The sequence below is a fragment of the Varroa destructor genome, unplaced genomic scaffold (assembly GCF_002443255.2).
Source record: "Varroa destructor unplaced genomic scaffold, Vdes_3.0 BEIS01000005.1, whole genome shotgun sequence".
Lineage (NCBI taxonomy): Eukaryota > Metazoa > Arthropoda > Arachnida > Mesostigmata > Varroidae > Varroa > Varroa destructor.
The window spans coordinates 6,437,690-6,456,339 of NW_019211458.1; the positions used below are offsets into that span (position 1 = coordinate 6,437,690).

General features: G+C 39.3%; 1 protein-coding gene across 3 annotated transcripts in view; it reads left to right on the plus strand.

The window, feature by feature from the left end:
• Amph (amphiphysin) overlaps positions 1-18,650 on the plus strand; it is a 65,593-nt gene that overhangs the window by 40,768 nt on the left and 6,175 nt on the right. For 2 of the 3 annotated variants that reach the window (XM_022809437.2, XM_022809438.2), the window contains exons 2-4: positions 10,868-11,003; positions 11,789-11,883; positions 18,337-18,558. In XM_022809437.2, the coding sequence (XP_022665172.1) occupies positions 10,868-11,003; positions 11,789-11,883; positions 18,337-18,558 (453 nt within the window). The remainder of the gene's footprint in view (positions 1-10,867; positions 11,004-11,788; positions 11,884-18,336; positions 18,559-18,650) is intronic. The other variant, XM_086991185.1, reaches the window with a different exon arrangement.

Here is an 18,650-nt window from a genome sequence, read left to right on the forward strand (position 1 = left end):
GCTTTGATTAGCAGCTCTTTTTCGTAGCTAATCATGAATTTTGCTACTAAATAGGAAGCACACATTGGGTAGGAATATTAATACCGTCTAATACTGCCAATTTACTTTAATCTCAATTTTACCTTGCTAGTTTTAAGGCTGGTCCATTTTAAGCTGTATCGTTGTCAACAAGCAACAACGAACAGACGAAAATGGCTATAATGTAAGTATCAGTGAAGAGAACCTACTTTGTCTGTAATTCGGACGTTGCTGGAGTTCGTGCTATCGGCATGCTTCCCCTACGAGTACAAATACAAAATAGGATGACACTCGTGTGTAACTGCTTACCTCGTAGCGTCTCGGTATCACCAAGTTGTGCACTGGACAGTTAACTTAGATTGAGAATGCTGTTACTGTGGTCAAATTTCAGTCGGCATTGTGTCGTCGAACGAGTCTGTCTGCATGCTTTCCAGATACGCGTACGTTCATTCATACACAGTATAATCTAAACACAGCTTATCATGCAATATATATATATATATATATCGTTAAGCGCATTTGTATATGCAACAAAGTTACGTAACACTAATGGTAGTTTAGTGCGGACAATGCTGACAAGCGCCTTGGTGTTTATTAAGCGGTGATTCAAATGGAAAAACTGAATAAAAAACACTGTTACTCATACATGACCTACCAACAAAATTAACGCTACATTCTACGGGAAAAAAATACTTTTTCCTCCCGGAGCAAGAAAAAGGTATTTGCCCAATCGAGCCCATTGTCCGCAAAAACCTTCCTAAAAAGGAATTCTAGCGACTCAAAAAAAGCTCAATGCGTGCCCTCTAAGGAATCGTTTTGTATCAAGGAAATCTGCAAACTTCCGCAGGCTGCTAGTAGTATAGGTAGATATATGCGATGCCGATTCACATAGCCACTAACATGGGCGCTAGATGAAATTGGCGAACACGCGGAACACGAAAAGGACGTCTGGTCGTCGTCTAAATAGTATCAGCAACAGCAACACTGACAATGTTTTCAAACACGTCGACGCCTCTGAAGGAAGCTCATTTTACGTGGACGAAAGGCGGTAACAGGGCTGGGTAGAGATGAACAGAATGAACAATTAGAAAATAGTGCTACAATGAGCTGTTAGTTCAAGCATAAAATGCGTATCAGTCACAACCTAGTCATAATAGTAATAATAATATAACCACAAATACTTACACTTCAATCAATATATACTATACAAACGAGGAGGTGATAGAAGACAAAGATGCTGCCTCATCAGTGTCATCAGTGATGAATATGAGGATCGCTAGCTACGCAGTAGAATCACGAGGGATAGACACAGATCTGGGATTATGACGACAATTTGAATTGAGGATGGGAATCTGATTTTGTGAAAGAATTTCCCATGATTGTGATACTCGGAGCCTGCGGTGATGGCAACAGCAGCCGGAGCAAGTATGCACTTCAACATAGACATGGCATGTGGGCACGTACGGCAACAATTGTTGCCTTACTCGTCATTAATGCTAAGCGTTATATCGACGCACATCTCTCCGTACCCACACGTACCGTGTACTCACGTTCTCTCGACGTAATGATACTAGTCGAGCTTTTTTTTCGATTCATTCAATCTGTATCTAGCTAATACGAATAGAACTTGGTCAATATGAACACTGATCAGTTTAAGAGATGAGCGAATCGGGATCAGCCCTTAGATTAGAATTCGTGCTATATAGCCACGCCTATCGGGCTATAGTACGCGCTACAACTGGCAAAACCATGTCCAACTATTGCGCGGCTTTGTAGTGAGCCCTAAACATTTCGTTTAACGTGCTGATGACACAGATACTACGAAATCTGTCTTTTATTCATTTAATTTTGGCCTTTATAGTAGTGAGTTTAAAGACATAACCACAAAGAACATACACATGTTTCTGTTCTTGCGTGTTTGACACATAAGTGGTAATGACTGGCAGTACAACTACGTGTTATGAGAGGAGCCTTTGAATAGGGATAATTGATACTTGTGTCACTGCCAAAGTGACGAGGCGCCTGGACTTAAAATAAACAATATTGGTAAAGTTTTGTCGATAAAAAGAAATTATACAAAAAAAAAAAAAAAAAAAAAGAAAAAAAAAACCTCTGTTGTTGTTTCTTTTTTCTCAACACAGACCGGTCATCATGACCACTATAATTTCCTGAGCGTACATCTGCGGTCGTACTTTAAATGGTTCGTGTTCCCATCATATGATCCTTTCGGATACGTTAGCGAAGGATTTTAAACGCCCAAAAAGCCGACGGATACACTCAATGCATCTGCCTCTTTCGCAAAAAATGATAAATACAACAACAACAACAATAGCCGATGATTTCCTGGCGCATGACTTTAGATCTGCGTAGATTTGAACATGAGGGTGATCAACGACCGTTTATTCTAACAAGGGTAACAAAGAAGACGCTAGGGGGTTTGTGTTAAGTCTACTATATATGTACAATATGTGTGCATACTTGGGCTGAATGTGGAGCCTAAAAAGGTTGATATTGGGAGAAAGGGACGCATATCAGAAAAATACCAGTGCATGAAACAAGCCTAACCGTTTTGATGCGTTACATATAGTTGTAATGTTCAATCTAAGACTGGAGTGAATGTCTTGCATTCTGTCATTTTTGTCGCCTAGGTGGCGCGCAGTCAGCAAACAACCCAGATGAGTAGGTGACAGCAATATTGTCCCTATTGTCGAGCGTTCTATTATATTGAAACTGTATTCAATGGCTACCCGTAGATTTTCTCATCAATGGGGCAACAGTAGCAACAATTCTCTCTGATGGCCTTCCCATCGCAATGAGCAGCGTTGGTTGAAAGCAGCTGCTTGAAAGGTCTACAATAGGGCTCATTGAAGGCTCATAGCCTGAATATCCTCTGGAACTTAAACAAGGAGGAAACACTTTTTGCCCTGTTTGAGGTCTGTAACAAGAAGACAGGTAACAGTACCTACTGCTCGCGTATACATAGTTTATTTATGTGTATTACTATAGTGATTTGCTTTCTCCAAACGCGCGTCTCCGCTTAAAAATAACATATAGAGAATATTTTCACCAAATATTCGCCAACGTTAGAGCAGTATAGCATAACAATTGATTCCAATCATCTCTTCATTAGGTTATTTCGAACATCGTTATCTTCACACTGGATTTAAGATGGGAGTTGAACGTTTGTGTTTCCCAGAATATTTGGGTAAAACCAAATATTCACCCGAAGCTTATGGAAATGGTCACCGAACTTCTAAATAATGAAGTACAGATAAAAGCATCTCCGCATGGTTAAGTCGAGTTCGTAAGATTCGCACGCAAGCAATTCATTAATACATTTATACACTAAATAATAAAATTCTGTTAAAGCTTAATTTGAATTTATTTCACCAGGTGTCCTCGTTCCTCAAACGGATCAGCCAAACAGTTGAGCAGACGAACTTGGCCGAGCTGTTACTATCCGAACGACAACCACAACTGCAATAGTGCTGTTGCCGTGTGACGAGTCGCCTCGACGGTTTCTCTCTGACAATAGCATAAAAATCAGAATAATACTAATCAATGCGCACCCGACGAAAGGAATGGAGTCAAGTTATAGCAGCAGCAGCAGTAGTAGTGGTCGCGTGGGCGTCGGCGTGGCCTCTGTCCTGAGTCCCGGTTCATTCGAGGCCGATTAAAGGCCACTTTCCAGCAGCAAATGCGAGGCCATTGGAGGTCTGTTCGTTTAGGCTTCTTCGTCGTGTAATTTTGCATCATCACATGCACATTGTAACAGGGTTTGCTGTAGTTAGGTGTATGATATTTTGAATGTTGTCGACGTAGGGCCAACGTCCGTCACGTTGGCAATGGAACTGTGCCTTTAGATCTCTGGCCGCTAAAGGGACCTTGATTCACTGAGCATTTCCCGGAGCTGCTAGGTGTACTATGTTTGGGGTTGACCAGCTAGGCACAACAATATAATAGCCGCAATGATGTAGCTATTAGTTCTGCACATCCTAGTAAACAATGGCATGATCTGCGGAGACGGGGTAGTTATTTTGGGATTAGTTGATGTCAGAAATTAAAAGCATAATTAAAGCACGACGCGTAGATGTCTAATGCTGCACAAGTAGTTAAAATGAAAGCTCTGTTTAACCGCTGCAAGACTGCGAAACCAGTCCCATTTAGACGCTGCATATTAAAAAAATGGTCCATATTGCGTATTCGTTATCATCCCCTTCGTCCCTTTAACGACAGTCATGACAATGGTAATTGGGTCAGCAGTTTTAGTGTGGCAATATTGTGATAAGCGGAATATTAATGAAAACACTACGCTCGCCACGTCTAAAATACTGACTAACGACTTAAAAGTCAAAGCCGTTGAGCGACTCCAGCCATCAATTTAGCCTCGATAGATAGAAACAGAATAGTGGGCTTGATTCAAGAACTAACTTCGCTTAATTCAGAGCAGCTTAAAGATTGACCCCAAGCCAACTTCCTGACTGTCTCGGTACAAAATAGACGTGCTCTTTATTTTTTTAGAAAGTGATCGAGGGAAGATAGGATCATGGTGGTGATATGGGTACTCCGAGCGGAGCAGAATCGTAAAAATATCGGTTAACAATCCCTACCGCCGGACATGACGAAAGCGACCGTCACAGAGTGTCCTGCAAAAAGTAACCTATACGTATGGACTTAGACGTCAACATTGTCACCTTTTGAAGAATAATACACGTCGTAAGACGACATAGCCGCGCAAATATTCGTAATGAAAAGGTGGTTAATGCAATAGAAGGCCAATCACAGGGCTTTTCAAGGGCAGGAAGATCGCGATCATTGCTAACGAAATCTATGCTTTGGAAATTGTGACAGTGTATAGACATGGCGTGTTACACCGATCGAAAATAGGTTACGTGCTCAAAAGTTGTTTGTTTCAGGAACACTGAATCACAGTTAGGTCCATTAGAGACAGCTGGTGATTAAAGTTTAGTCTGCAAAAAGCCTATCGGATTTTTCTTAGAACGGGATTTTCGTTAAAAATGTTTGGAATAAAAAAATTAGAATTAACTAAACAACCAATACTCAACAGGAAAAGGCGGAACTAGTTTGTAGCTCGAATTAGTCTGCCAGCAGAGCTATAAGACCTACCAGTACCGTTAGCAATATTTCGAATCGTTTCATCAAATATCATACGAGCGAAATATACAGATAGACAACGGGTCAACACGCGACTTCCTCGTTGTGTTGTATTAAATTTATCGACACCATTTCTAATATTTTTACGTGTTTTAAAGCGTTGTTCTTGAGATTCGTTGGGAAGCTTCTAGTAAAGACGTCTGGTCAGTCAATACAACTCAGCCTATTTTCCGCCCTGTCTCGAGCGGAGAGAATTAATCTTACTATTAAATTAATCAAATCACAACCAATAGCGACAACTTAGACGCTGTCCACGTTTAACTCACTTTTTTGATCAATTGAAGGTTTCATTCTAACTAGATATAATAGCGGCACACTTGACGTAAGCTCTGAAATGATGAATTATTGCTATGCCCAATTTCTGGGATTGATAGCTAATCGATTTATCGCTTCAATTGGCCTCAGCTCCCTGTGTTTCTTGCATCACTAAAAAGTTCTAGTCTTAAAAAGTTATAGGCTGTTTGTAATGATAATAGCGAATCTCGGTTTCTAGACTTTCTAGTAATTAACAATAACAGTACGCACTATAAATGTTATATCATAACCGTGTAAGTCGACAAGATTCTGTAAATTCAACTAAATATTCCATGTATATTGAAATAATCATTTCTATTTAGCTATACTCTAATAGTACTATATTAATATATTTTCTGCTTCGTTTGAACGCAGCCGACGCTCCCTATTTACGAGAAAGAAAAAGGTTGCCGACTAAAGTGGCAAATATGCCCTAACGTGCATGCAATCAATTCGGCAGGCCGCTCTCTAAACGTGTAGGTAATAGGTAGATTGTCAGCCATATCCATTCTGCCGATAACGAGAAGATGTAAATTACCTAATCGCACAACAATCGTATGTTTATCGTACACGTCAAGAACACAAGGCTCGTTTCATTAACGAAAAATCAAAAATATTTATCTTCAATTATTGGAACGTCTCATTATAACAAGATACGTCATAACGGAAGTTACAATTGGTCCTTAATTGTGGCCTTTATGTAACAGTGAAAACATGTAGAAAAAAAGCAAAAGCCGCATAACAATCTGCTCGAATCAACTCCCGCTACGCTTTTCGATAAACATATCGTGTTTATAATTTTATATCTTAGTAGCATAGGACGTTTTGTGGATAGATATGTGATAAATTACTGGCTTAATTATTGTTTAATACATGTTTATACTGATTCGCAAAGAATAAGAAACCGCGAAATCACACGGGGTATAAAGTTTCCTTTGTTTACTGCTTCGCTTTTTCATAAGAGATTAGAGCCTAATATATTTTGTTTTTATGGTGGCCACTATGGGACGAAGTAACATTTTAGGGCATACGAATATGTTGGAATTTAGAAACGATCCTTGCGTCGACCCACGAAACCCTCTAGACTCCCAACAACTGACCCGCATCAAATTGGAACATATGCATTACATTAGCATGACAGACCTATCCAAAGTATCTAGAATCTCAGCTTAAAATTGCCGTCTTGCAATAATCAAAATGTAGGTCAAAGTTTTCCAAGCTATTTTAATAGAGAAAAAAAGTCTCTAGTAGAATCATTGCGAATGGACTGACAACCTGTTCCATAAGCATAGATGTCTAACCAATTTATTCGAGGTTGCGCCTTCTATCTCCGACTCTGCAAATTTTATGTTATTATTATCATATCCTGATTTCATCATGCTAGAAAGTGGTCATGTGCTAGACGTATCCAAACAAGCCAAGCCTTCGATTATATCCCGTTGCCTTTTTTAACATCTTATTATAATAGATAAATGACACCAAAATACTTTACCGCATCGAGTGAATTCAGTCTCTCAATCATCCCTTAAATGTGTCGTCTTTTATCGACCGCGTTTTGCATCGTGCTCCACTAAGTGGACAGCGGCCACGCTCGGACTTCTTGTTTTTGTGCTTGGACAATGTTAATCTTACGGTAAGGAGCTCGTATTCTTAACGTAAGAGTTTGCCCGCCGATTTCTCCCTTCCTTCTCCTTTTCTTTCTAAAGGCAGCAGTACGTATGCTGTGTAACAACGGAACGCTACAGTTTGAAACAACTGCTTTTTTTTTTTTTTTGTAGAAGTTTCCACTGCGGTGGCACAGAGTACGGACGACATTTTTCCCTGGAGATAGCTGAAAATCAACGAATTTCTCATTCGCAGAGAGACTACTTCTATGGCGAGCATGGACCGAACGAACAGGTTACAATATGACTGCCGTAGTGAGCAATGTAGGCGCTGATTCAGTGACCTCAATACGACTTCGTGCTCCTAGTCGGCCTGTACTTTGCGTGGCAGCTCGGCCCGAAGTGAGAGTTACATCTTTATTCCTACAGCACAGAGTTTAGTCAACCGTCGCTGATCTCATGTTGAAACCCAATGAACGTGCGAAGCTCCTTGCTTTATCACCCTGATGAATTGGACGGCTGTGTCAATAGATAAAGTTGTTGCAATTAAGCCTAAGAGAATTCGGAAGCGAATGTCGAATAACAACTGCGTTCATGAAGGGCACTGTGGCTTGTGGAATGAAGATGTCGATGGGCCTTTCCTGTTTTAAAAATGACGATAGAACGATCTATAATCATCTATAATCAGCTCTATCGCGACACGCTGCAAACCTTTTTGTGGCTTAAAATTAGGACATCGGGTGCAAACAACGTCTTGTACAACGACTTGTAAACGTGTGCGGACAACGATCAGTTTACTTGAACTCATGTTTCCAAGATGGCTAATTTCGATGCCCGGCGGCCCGCCTTAGCAGATAGCCGCTTAAACGCTATGATTTAAATTCTCTTGGTTTTTTTCCCGTAGGGTTACCTGAAGTGTCGAATGTATAAGACAACGCGGGAAACAATTCACGACCTAAGACGTGGCTTTTTTTTCGAGGTGATTAGTGAAACTACGCAGCAAAAAGGATCCAGTAATTCAAGGGGTCCTTGGAAGAACGTTTAGCTGAAATGGTTTTCCGTGTATAATGTAAATTTAACTTGTTGGGCTAAATTAACACAGCAGAATAAACACACGTACATAAACATGCTTTTGTTTCTCCTATCGCGAGTAACGAAACTACCCGGAAACTTCTTGTGTATCCTATATATCTGCATATGGTTAGCGGTTGTTAGAAACGCAAAAACTAAAGTTGTTTGTCGGCTTTACGGATTAACTTTTATACTAAAAACGTGAAACACACATCCGCGAAAATTTTATCGATTGCGGAGTTTTTTTAATTTGAAAAACGCTTAGAGCGGAATGCGTACTATGAAAATACCCATAGCGTGGTATTATCTACCTGCGGTGCTATTGTATACAGCGTAGCCATGCATTCGATGTGAAGCAACTTTTTGGCGGTGTCAAGACACCTTCGTTTGCTAACGCTGATTGCAGATGCATTGTCGACCCTGCTACTGCCCGGTAGTGATACCACAGGCGTCGCTTATAGCAGAAGTAACCTAATGATAGGGCTTGGTCTGACTGGAGAAAAGTCTCTGAGAAGTCTGGAGAAAGGTCTGACTGGATACGTTCATATATTTACTTCAACCAGAACCACTCCTAGAATATAATCGTTTGCTTGACTAGTCTACTCCATACGTTTACTGGCTTTCTTAGTTTTTAGTCAACAACAGCAGCAGTGATACTATAGTGACGAGATGGCAGTTCACTGGAAAAGGTTCTGGGCTCTTTCTATATCATCCTCTATGAAGAGGGGCGTTTCTGCAGACGATCTGTGCTGGCCTGCACATACGTTCGATAGAAAGCTCTATTAGAAATGTTCGTGTTATATTGACAACGTTAACAAGCACAGTTGCCAAATATATATATGTACACAGTTTGGATGATTGTAACTTTAGTTTTTATTTTCATATAATTAATATTTAAATCTACATAAACTTTTCTCTTGTAGCAGATGCTCAAGATCATGACCTTTTTATTCAACACACCGCTGATGACGATGGGCTATCCATTTAACAACTAAATTAGGGCCTTTCATTTTTTCACTAATTTTTGATTTTTTAGCGTAGACTTTATCTTTAAAGTATTCCCGCAAGAAAATTATCAGTGGCACCGGATCTGAGGACTCTATAGGACCGATTTCGACTTTTACATATCTAGGATGCTCCATCCAATGAAATAATTTGTTATTATTGATTCTATCTATTAACTGACGAAGTTTCAAGAGGCTTAGGATCCATCATGTGATTTTTGAAGTATTTCTATGCTTCGCATATTTCTCAAGGTGCGAATGATCATAATGAGCGTATTACAGTATTAGTTATTACTAGCTATATGGATTCTTGTTGTCCTATTCGTTTGAGCTTATACCGACTATTGAATGAGGTCAGCAGTGATTATTGAAGGACATTTACCTATTACTCACTCTACTTCGATGTTTATTTTATACATTTTGGCTCCTACATATATCGCTTACTTTCAACTAATAACTCATGTGACCGTCGATGGCTTATATTTCTATATGCGGAACTGCTAGAGAGATATAAGGAAGGGTTCTCGAAGAGGGGTATGGCCAATGGATATGCTGTAACGAATTAGACTAAAGTTGTTAATGTAAACAATAGATCTGCACGGATACGCAGTTCTTCTATTGGTGTAACTACATTCTTTGTTAGATAAGTTAAAACTTTTTAAGCAAATCTGACGCATCTCTACAATTAACAAATTGCATCTGGGCCCGTTAGAATAATGTAAACAACATAAAACAAAGCAAATATTGTCACGTATACTGGAGTATAGCCGTTTCTATTGAACTGGTAAAATTCGACCCAAACTAACAATTCAATGCGTATCAGACACATCGACTATAATAAATGCTTAAGTAAATATATTATGCTTCCGTTATTGCATAGAAATGTCGCTTCTTTCTAAATGTCTAAGTAAGTACGTAAGCAAGCAAGCAAGCAGATAAAATCGAATATCAATTGAATGTTACGAATACTATGCTAAAGTGTTTGCCATTTTCTCATCAAGGGCCTGGAATAATGGCGGATGAAATACTCGTCTCATAATGTATAGAGTCGTATTGGCCGTAGTACTATATGTAGAAATAGTCAGTAGTGAACGAGTAAACGTGTATTCACTGGTAATTCAGTCACGACAGCGTTGTCATGAATCACGCTCGTTCAAGGGGGAGTCTATTTGTGTGTTTTCTATTCCTTTCAATTCTTCAAACTCTTCAGCTCATTGGTTGTTGATCTAATCTTACCTCTGTATCCTTTGTGAAGGCGAACAAAGTCACGAAAAGCACAAGGTATACTTTGGCTCTTCTTTCTCTAGGATGACGATTTCATGCAGCTTCGATCTTTCGAGTGAATGGATTTTTTCCATACAACTGTTTCGGGTTGAAGCTCAAAAAGTCTTGCGGAATTTTCGCGTTTGGTCCTAATGACGAGTTCCTACTTGGCAGTCCGAACTAGCTGTAATAGTATTAACTCGATGTGCTTGACTTGGCATTACTCGGAAAGGCTGAACTGAAGTTTAAAGATAAACGAACGGCTGGCTCGTTCGCCAGAGGCTAATTTGCCCTTTATTGCATATCATCACAGTAACTACATCTGAACGAGGAGACGCGATTTTTGTAAAATACTGAAGTATATATGTGTATAATTTAAAATTCGTGTCAGAAATCCCAAACGCATAATGCCATGTTTTGGCTGGATTTCTTTTGCAGATACTTCAGAACTTGGGCCGCGCAGATAAAACAAAAGATGAGGTGTTTGAAGTTTACCTTCAGAACTTCTCACGGCAACAGTTGGCTGTAACTAAACTGCAGAAAGAATTCAAGAACTATCTTCTCTGCATTAAAAGTAAGTAGGATTTATTGATAATAACTGATCCGTTTACCGATTCCTCAGATCATCACCGCCATCTCTGATTCTACTCAGACAAATTGAACCAGGCCTCGTTTCATTTCAGATGTTGCTCAGAAGTTAACCCGATCCGTATGCTTTTTTATGTACTTAGCAATTTAGCTACTATACGTATTACATTCATTTCTGTTCTTGCGTTTAACTGAAATTATCTTAGTAAGCGAATGTAACGATGTAGGGCCTATGTTTTTGTGGTCCTCCTTCTAAGTATTTCCTTAAAAAAATTAAAGTGTTTTTCCAGTTGGTTGAATACTAATTGTTACGCTGCCACAATCGGAATTACGTTGGCTGTTGTAAACAACGAAAGTTAGGGGTGTCAATAACAGATTGCGCAGGTTAACGAAGCAATATTTAATTAATATCTAGGTTGTAATAAAGGTATACTGAATGTCTTTTTTGTCAGGCAGATTTTCTTTAATTTCACAGTTTATTCTTATGCGGTGTGCATATTTGTTACTTAGTCTTCGTTTGGGGTTTTTCTCAGTACCCTTCGCAGTTTGTACAGAGTAATTATTAGATCGCGATGCGAAGTAACAGGTAGGCTAGTAGTGGCTAGCGTTCCTATAACAAGATACGACATATTCTTTAGTAAACTATGGCGAATGCTTTCGTTCTCTGAGACTATAATATAGGTTCAGTCTGTATTATGTTGTCGACTGCCAAAGAAAGATAAAGTGCTATGTTGTTGATTTTATGGTCTTAATTTGGTGGTCGGTCTTTAGGCATGCAGATGGCATCGAAAAGTCTTATGGACACCCTGAGCGAAATCTACGAACAGGAGTGGGTGGGTCACGAACATATTCCTATCAAAGCACAGGTAAGTCGGACCTCAGGTCGGCCATATCCTAAATAGGTTTAAGTGTTTCCATAAACTGACAGAGGGGTCATTTGTAAACAATTAAGCGATTAAAAAATAATTCAAGTCAAGTTACATTTTTTTACACAAAACAGCCGGCTTTTTTTTCCTGGAACTCTCTTTCTTCTCTCTGTCATATGATGGCGATACTATAACAAATTTACTCGTAAGAAATGATGGTTTCTCAGGGAGCCTAAAGTAACATCGTTTGTCTTGGTGTACGAAGCATCAGATCTAACTATTAAGCAATTAGATTATCTATAACCTAGTGATGAGATACTAAATAGCCATATTTTGAGACACAGATAGCTATGTACAACAAAGATTGTGTACTTCATCTGCTCTTTCAATATGCCACGATCGTCGTAGCGACTTTAATAGTGTGCAAATCATTCCTTGTAAAAAAAAAAATCTGTAAAAAAAACAAAACTCCCTGACAACTGCTGAAGTCCAAATACGAAAGCACAAAATCACTATTTGTGTTCACGATTTACCGGCCTCCCTACCCGTCCGATCGTTCCGTGTATCTTCAAGTTTGGCTTACTTCTGTTTCGATGTAACGTCCACTTTCTATCGCAGATTTTAACGTACACAGTCACCTGGGAGGCAATTTTCGTCTTTTCGAACACATATCATGCGAAAAATGTTTCGGCGGTCTAGTAGAGGGACCTTTGCCTCTTCGCGCCACCGGTCATAATAGTAGCAGTGCCTTAAACTTTGACGTTAGCGGCCATATCGCCGCATAATGCACTTTTGTTGCCTGCACCCCTAAGAAGAATGGATCTGTTTTATACGTCGAAGAATAGGTTTAGCCACAAAAATATGGAGCTTTATCTTCAACGAAGGTTTGCCTAAAACCAAATTTTAAGCCCACTAGATACACCACGCACGTCTCTCTTAAGAACTTTGGTTTAGCCGCCCGGTACGTAAAGCCAAGAAACTTGCGATCAGCATTGGCGCGCTCTCACGTCAAATCAAATTCATCTTTATTGCGTCAAAAGAGATATATTATTATTACATTTACAGTATGAACTAATTATAAACAATAATAGTACAATGTAAAATTATCGTATAAATAAAATATATTTCGATTTATCTCTGGGGAAGTTGACGAACGACTTTCCAGTTTAAGCCACTTCTAGCTCTGCTATCGTTTCTTCACTGCAAAATGTGTTATCTTGGATGTTGACGAAGCACCATATATTACCGAACCGTTCTAACCTATTAAACATGTTAAGGTCTTAGAATGCAACTTAGGTATAAGCTGAACAGATAGGTTAGTCCTATTTACGTCGAATCTGAAGGCAGCTTTACGAGCGGACTAATTCTGTGCCTGTTCAATAGCATCAATGCGCTTCCTCACCCGAAGTCGCCAAACTTTACCTCAAGAGGCGGAACAACGAGACCTTTATTAAAACTAGTATAAATAATGGGAGTTCTTGATTACAAAGCGCGTAAAAACAAGACTCACGGTATTAATGAGTTAGTCTAGTCAAGAGCTATACATTTATAAGTAGAGGCGATCACATCATTGGTGCAACACCACGCTGACGCGGCATCATCGATCACCAGATGAAGTAACGAGCAATCGACGTCCCCATTAAAGGCATAATATAATTTCAAGGCATGGACACATACTCTGTGTTGAACCCTGTCTAGAAGAATATGTTTTATATTGAGAATAAATATATTAAATAAAACAGGACTACGGGAAGAACCCAGATAGGGTTAAACTCGAAAGGCACGTTTTTCTAGAACCAAAAATGTCGTTAGCTTTAACATAAAAAGTTCAGTTAAGGTATTATAGCTTCCCAACCAGTTGATGGGGCGAGTATTTACTTTTGGTTTAATGAGCTTAACAATTAATCAAGTCATAGCTAATTCGGTCAAAAGCTTTGAAACAATTATAAACGAACCTCACTCGCCGACTTTAAATCAATGCCCAGTTCTGGATTATTGTAACAACCAATTCTGGTGTAGAGAATTGGTTCTTCGCGAACCAGTATTAATCAAAGTAAAAAAAAAAAATTGCCCCTATGCTAAGTGACATATAATGTGCCCGGCTATAACTTTTTATCAAACTGAGCAGGCTATGGCCTCTTGAGCGACCATGCAATAGTTATCCACGGAGGACTTAACGCCCTTCTTGTGACCTGGTGCGACTGATGAATCTTTAAAGAGTTAGTTAGAAATGAGAAACGTTTCACCCTTCGGGTGCCACGAAGAACTCAAGGAAGTCTCTGAATGTTTAGCTAGGTCATCGGTGATTAGAAAATTATAACTTTAGAGATCGCAATGCCATTTATTCTTCGATTTGCGCACCGAAAGAACTCCGTGGAGTTCTTAAAGGACAGCAACTATTCCTCAAGATTTCGAAACCGATAGGAGGATTTGTATAATTTCGACTCGTAACCACTTATATTCTGTCAAATGTTAATGTACTGACACAGCTTCGCGTGTTGAAACCTGTTTGTATTTAGATCTGGTACTAAAAATAGTCAAGAATACGGTATTGATGTGAGTTTTCAATTGCGGTTTCGCTGATGTATGTCATCAATGCCATCATCGCATATACCACATATTCAAAAAAATTCAACGAAGCTCATATCGTTCTGCTCCACGAAGCTGGATCCACAGATAATACTTTTCTCTATCATCCAATTAATCTGCATCAGGCGCTAGTCGAAAATCTAATATGGTACAGCACATGCCCTTACATTAAAGAAGACAAATTTTGTCGTAACGAGCATGCGTTTACCCGTTGTTTTTGGTACTTGAAAAACACTTTTTTTTCTATAACAATAATTATCATTGCGAAAAACGCTGTCTATCAACAAGTACGCGATCTTTTCACACTGGACGAAACGAAACATTAACGAGATAATTGTCATTTTTTATGCGGCCTGCATATTATACGACAATGATTTTTATGAGGATAGCCAGAAAATCGTCATAGGGTTTAGAATTAAAGGTCTCGAAAATTTAGCAACATGGCTGTTGTTGAAATAGAAATTGTTGATAATTCTGGACAGAAAGATATCAAACGCCACGTCTAGCCTTTTCGAAATTTGTTGGGCCTTTTGGGTTTTTTTTTTGACTATTCAAGCCTCCACACTTTTGGGACTTCTAGCCTTCTGTAGGCTCAAAATTTCACGAATTACACCTATCAATATCGCATGATTATTATTAAAATTTCTTCAAAAGATCTTCACGGGCTGATGCCGTAATATTTCCGCTCATTGAGAGTATACTGCTATGAATCTGCGACTAATACGGCAACATGTTGCACCTTATGATTCGGCACGCTTGCCCCCGCTCATACATCATAGAGGCAGCGTCCGCAACAAAGCTCCTAATCGCTTCTACCTTAAGTAGTCCTCGTTCCAATTAGACAAGAAAATCCACAAGATCAGCCCTTACATACTTGATATATGACACGAGAGCTGCGCGCACAAACGATACCTTCGTTCTCCAAGTAGAATTCAGGCCGTAGAGTGCAGCAGTCTCCCTACTACTATCAGAGTTAGCAGGAACCCCTCCAGCATAAGGTTGTGAGCTAAACATGATCCCTCAAGCACTAGGAGCAACCTGATTAGCCCTTTGCTCGTATTCGTCGACTCTATTTCTTTGTAGTTTCAACTTGGTCCTTTGTTGTTTCCTATTGTGATGTGTTTTAATATACATATATTTAGAGCAGCTAAGTGGAAATGATATGTTTTTCTGTTTATAAACAAAATACAAGTAGTATCTATCTCGTATTACGTGTACAAAACTAATCTCAATCGTTACTAAACTCTTGTTTGCCTTGTCCTAAAATTCAGTGTCGCTACAGCCGTCCGAAGGCGGCAGTCTTATATTAACACGATCGCACTTAATATATGTGTATGTATGCGCTATATTATTGTAAATGATATCTGAGGTATTTTAGTGATATCTGTTACTTCCTCGTCTACTTTTTTTCTCTTTTAATAATTGCCAGTTCCAGTAATCTCGACCTGTTGCGGGTACGATTTACGATACGCCCGCTACGTATACAACTGACTACAATCTTATAACCAAACGAACTATACATATTCCTGTTACTTGATGCGACTCGTCGATAAATGCGTTCGTCATTACATTTGTAAATTGTTTGCTAGGCCATAGAAAAGTAAATAGTAAATGATGTCAGAATGGGCGCGTATATTCCTTAATTAGTGGTTAGGACCTGTCGCCTATTTACGCGACAACATGCACCTAGCCAGAAATCTCAATTAATAGTAAATGTCAGCTATTAATAATCTTTCAATATATATTACCTGAAACTGCTTTTCTACTATACACAGAAATCTAGAATTGAAAGAACTGAGGGACCCTTCTCTTTTTGTAAACCCACTATCGTCCCACTTTGAGCTATGCCGTCACGTAAGAGCGGTAGCGACGACCACTCCTTAGGTGTTTATTGCATAGCGAATGTTATGCAACATACGCGTGTTGCATTTGTTCATAGTCCTTAAGGTTAAATAATCTTACAAGCATGGACATACACAGCAAACAATTTCTGGCTGCGTTCACGATGACGTTCACTCGTACTAAATGATAATAGCATCTATTTAAACATTAAAATTTAGCGACTCATCATTTCTCCATATTGTTGGTGATTCTTCATTGAATTCCAAGATGCTCAAATCCAGCATTTTCCAGCTCTTATTATTGTTTTTAATTTGTGTCAATAAGGCAAAAGCGTTTACCAAGTACTGGGCGTTCAGCTATCATCAAATGCATGCCCTCTTTTAGAGATAGCTTAATAGTACTAGACTTCAGCCACTAAAATCCTTAAGAGCTTTGGGACTCTCATACACAAACTGGGTTCGTATTAACAGACAGAAGCATACGTTCTATAATAATGAATAAACTACTTTTGGTTACAGTGGAATCTCAGTATTGCACTGATCAGCAGTATGAGCTTGAAGATAGCGCATTTCACTATGGCATAAACATCCAACATCACTAAAGCTACTTTTTGCTTATTGGCTATGAGTGAAGAAAGGCATTTCGTACATTTTATTACATTCCTTGAAATTATTATTATTTAGGCCGTACTAAACAAGTGACACCGAGACGGATAATTACAAAATGCGAATGAAGACCAGAAAATGCATAAAGGTAGACATTCGAAGTCTAATAATAGCTTTCTAGATGTTCCTTTAAAAATAAAGGTCTTGCAAGGGTTGGAATGTACGTTTTCTTCTTCATTGTTATTTGTGTGAATTTATCTGGTTCACAAACCATTTGTTTCCACCGTCTGTTAGAATTTGTACTTCGTTCCATTCATAATAGTTTTTTTTTAGAAAAATTATGTGGCTAGGGTTTGTTTTGGCGTCAGGAGACCCAGCGCGGACGGTTTCGGAAAGCCCCAAACGGATGTCGGAAATAAATGCAAAAAGGCCGGAGGGGACAGAGAGCTGCTACTGCTGCTGTCTATCGGCTCAGTCAGTTCTCGTCGCGTCGTCACTTGCCGCGTCATTCCATATATCTGTCATTATAATATAATAACGCCGATTGACTCCAATTCACGCTGCAGTTGTGCGGATCTCACGCAGTGCCTAGAGAAAAAGCAAAACCTCGCGACAGGGGTAGCAGCTAGATCATAGTTCGGGTCAGAGTTCACTGGGACATACGACCACCATAAACTACGGCTATTACAGCGGCTGGAGACGGCAGCGGTGACGCCGCCATTGCTCAATTGCAAGCGGCAAGGTTTGAGCAACAACGGTGGCGACAAGTGCCGAAAAACTGCCAGTAACAAAACATAAAACAGAACACTTTCTACCCTAGTCGTTTGTACGCATATTGTACCCGATATTGCGCTCATTGAGGACGTTTATCTCCTATTGAAAAAGCGACAAGAGTCACTGTATAAGCTGTCAGTGCGTATGATACTTGTACACTGCCTATGGGTAGATCTGCTGCGAACGGACACATTAATGTAATATTTATTAACACATACTACGATTTATATCAAAATTGAATTAATGACTGAATAATCGTTGGGTCGTCGGATGTTTCTATAGGCATTCTTCAGTGACCGCTAGTTCAACTCAACTCAGCTCTATTTGCACGGACCTTATGTACACTAACGCTAAGTTACAGATTAGAGTATTTGTATAGTTAGCATAACGTTTTTTTAGTATTTTGTATTCGAAATGCGGCGGCTACAGAAAATAGTTAAGAAAGGCAGAAAGGAACACAGGGCAAGAAACTGCTCTCTGAATTTTATACGTAAACATGATCTTCACCAATACGTCCTAACGATACATTAGTGCGGAAAGAATAATCGGAACTACGACAAATGCCTTTGTTCATACATATCTTAATTAACCTTAATGATCGCATATATATACACCAATAAAAATGTTACCACGTGTTTTTCAGGCGCTGGATCTTCTCTGGGATGATTATTTTCGTAAGATGAATGACGTTCTTAACCCTATCAACAACTATATTGCGCAATTTCATGATATGCGAAATAAAATCGGCAAACGAGGTCGTAAGCTCGTGGACTACGACAAATCGAGGCACAACGTTGAAGCGCTCAGAAATTCTGCTAAAAAAAAAGACGACGTTAAGTTGACCAAAGCTCGTGAAGAACTTGAGGTTAGTTGTACGGATTCATTCAGTTGTCACGGATAAAATGCACCTTTGCACCGATTGGCTGTTCCATGATGAGAAAAAGTCTTCTGAACTTA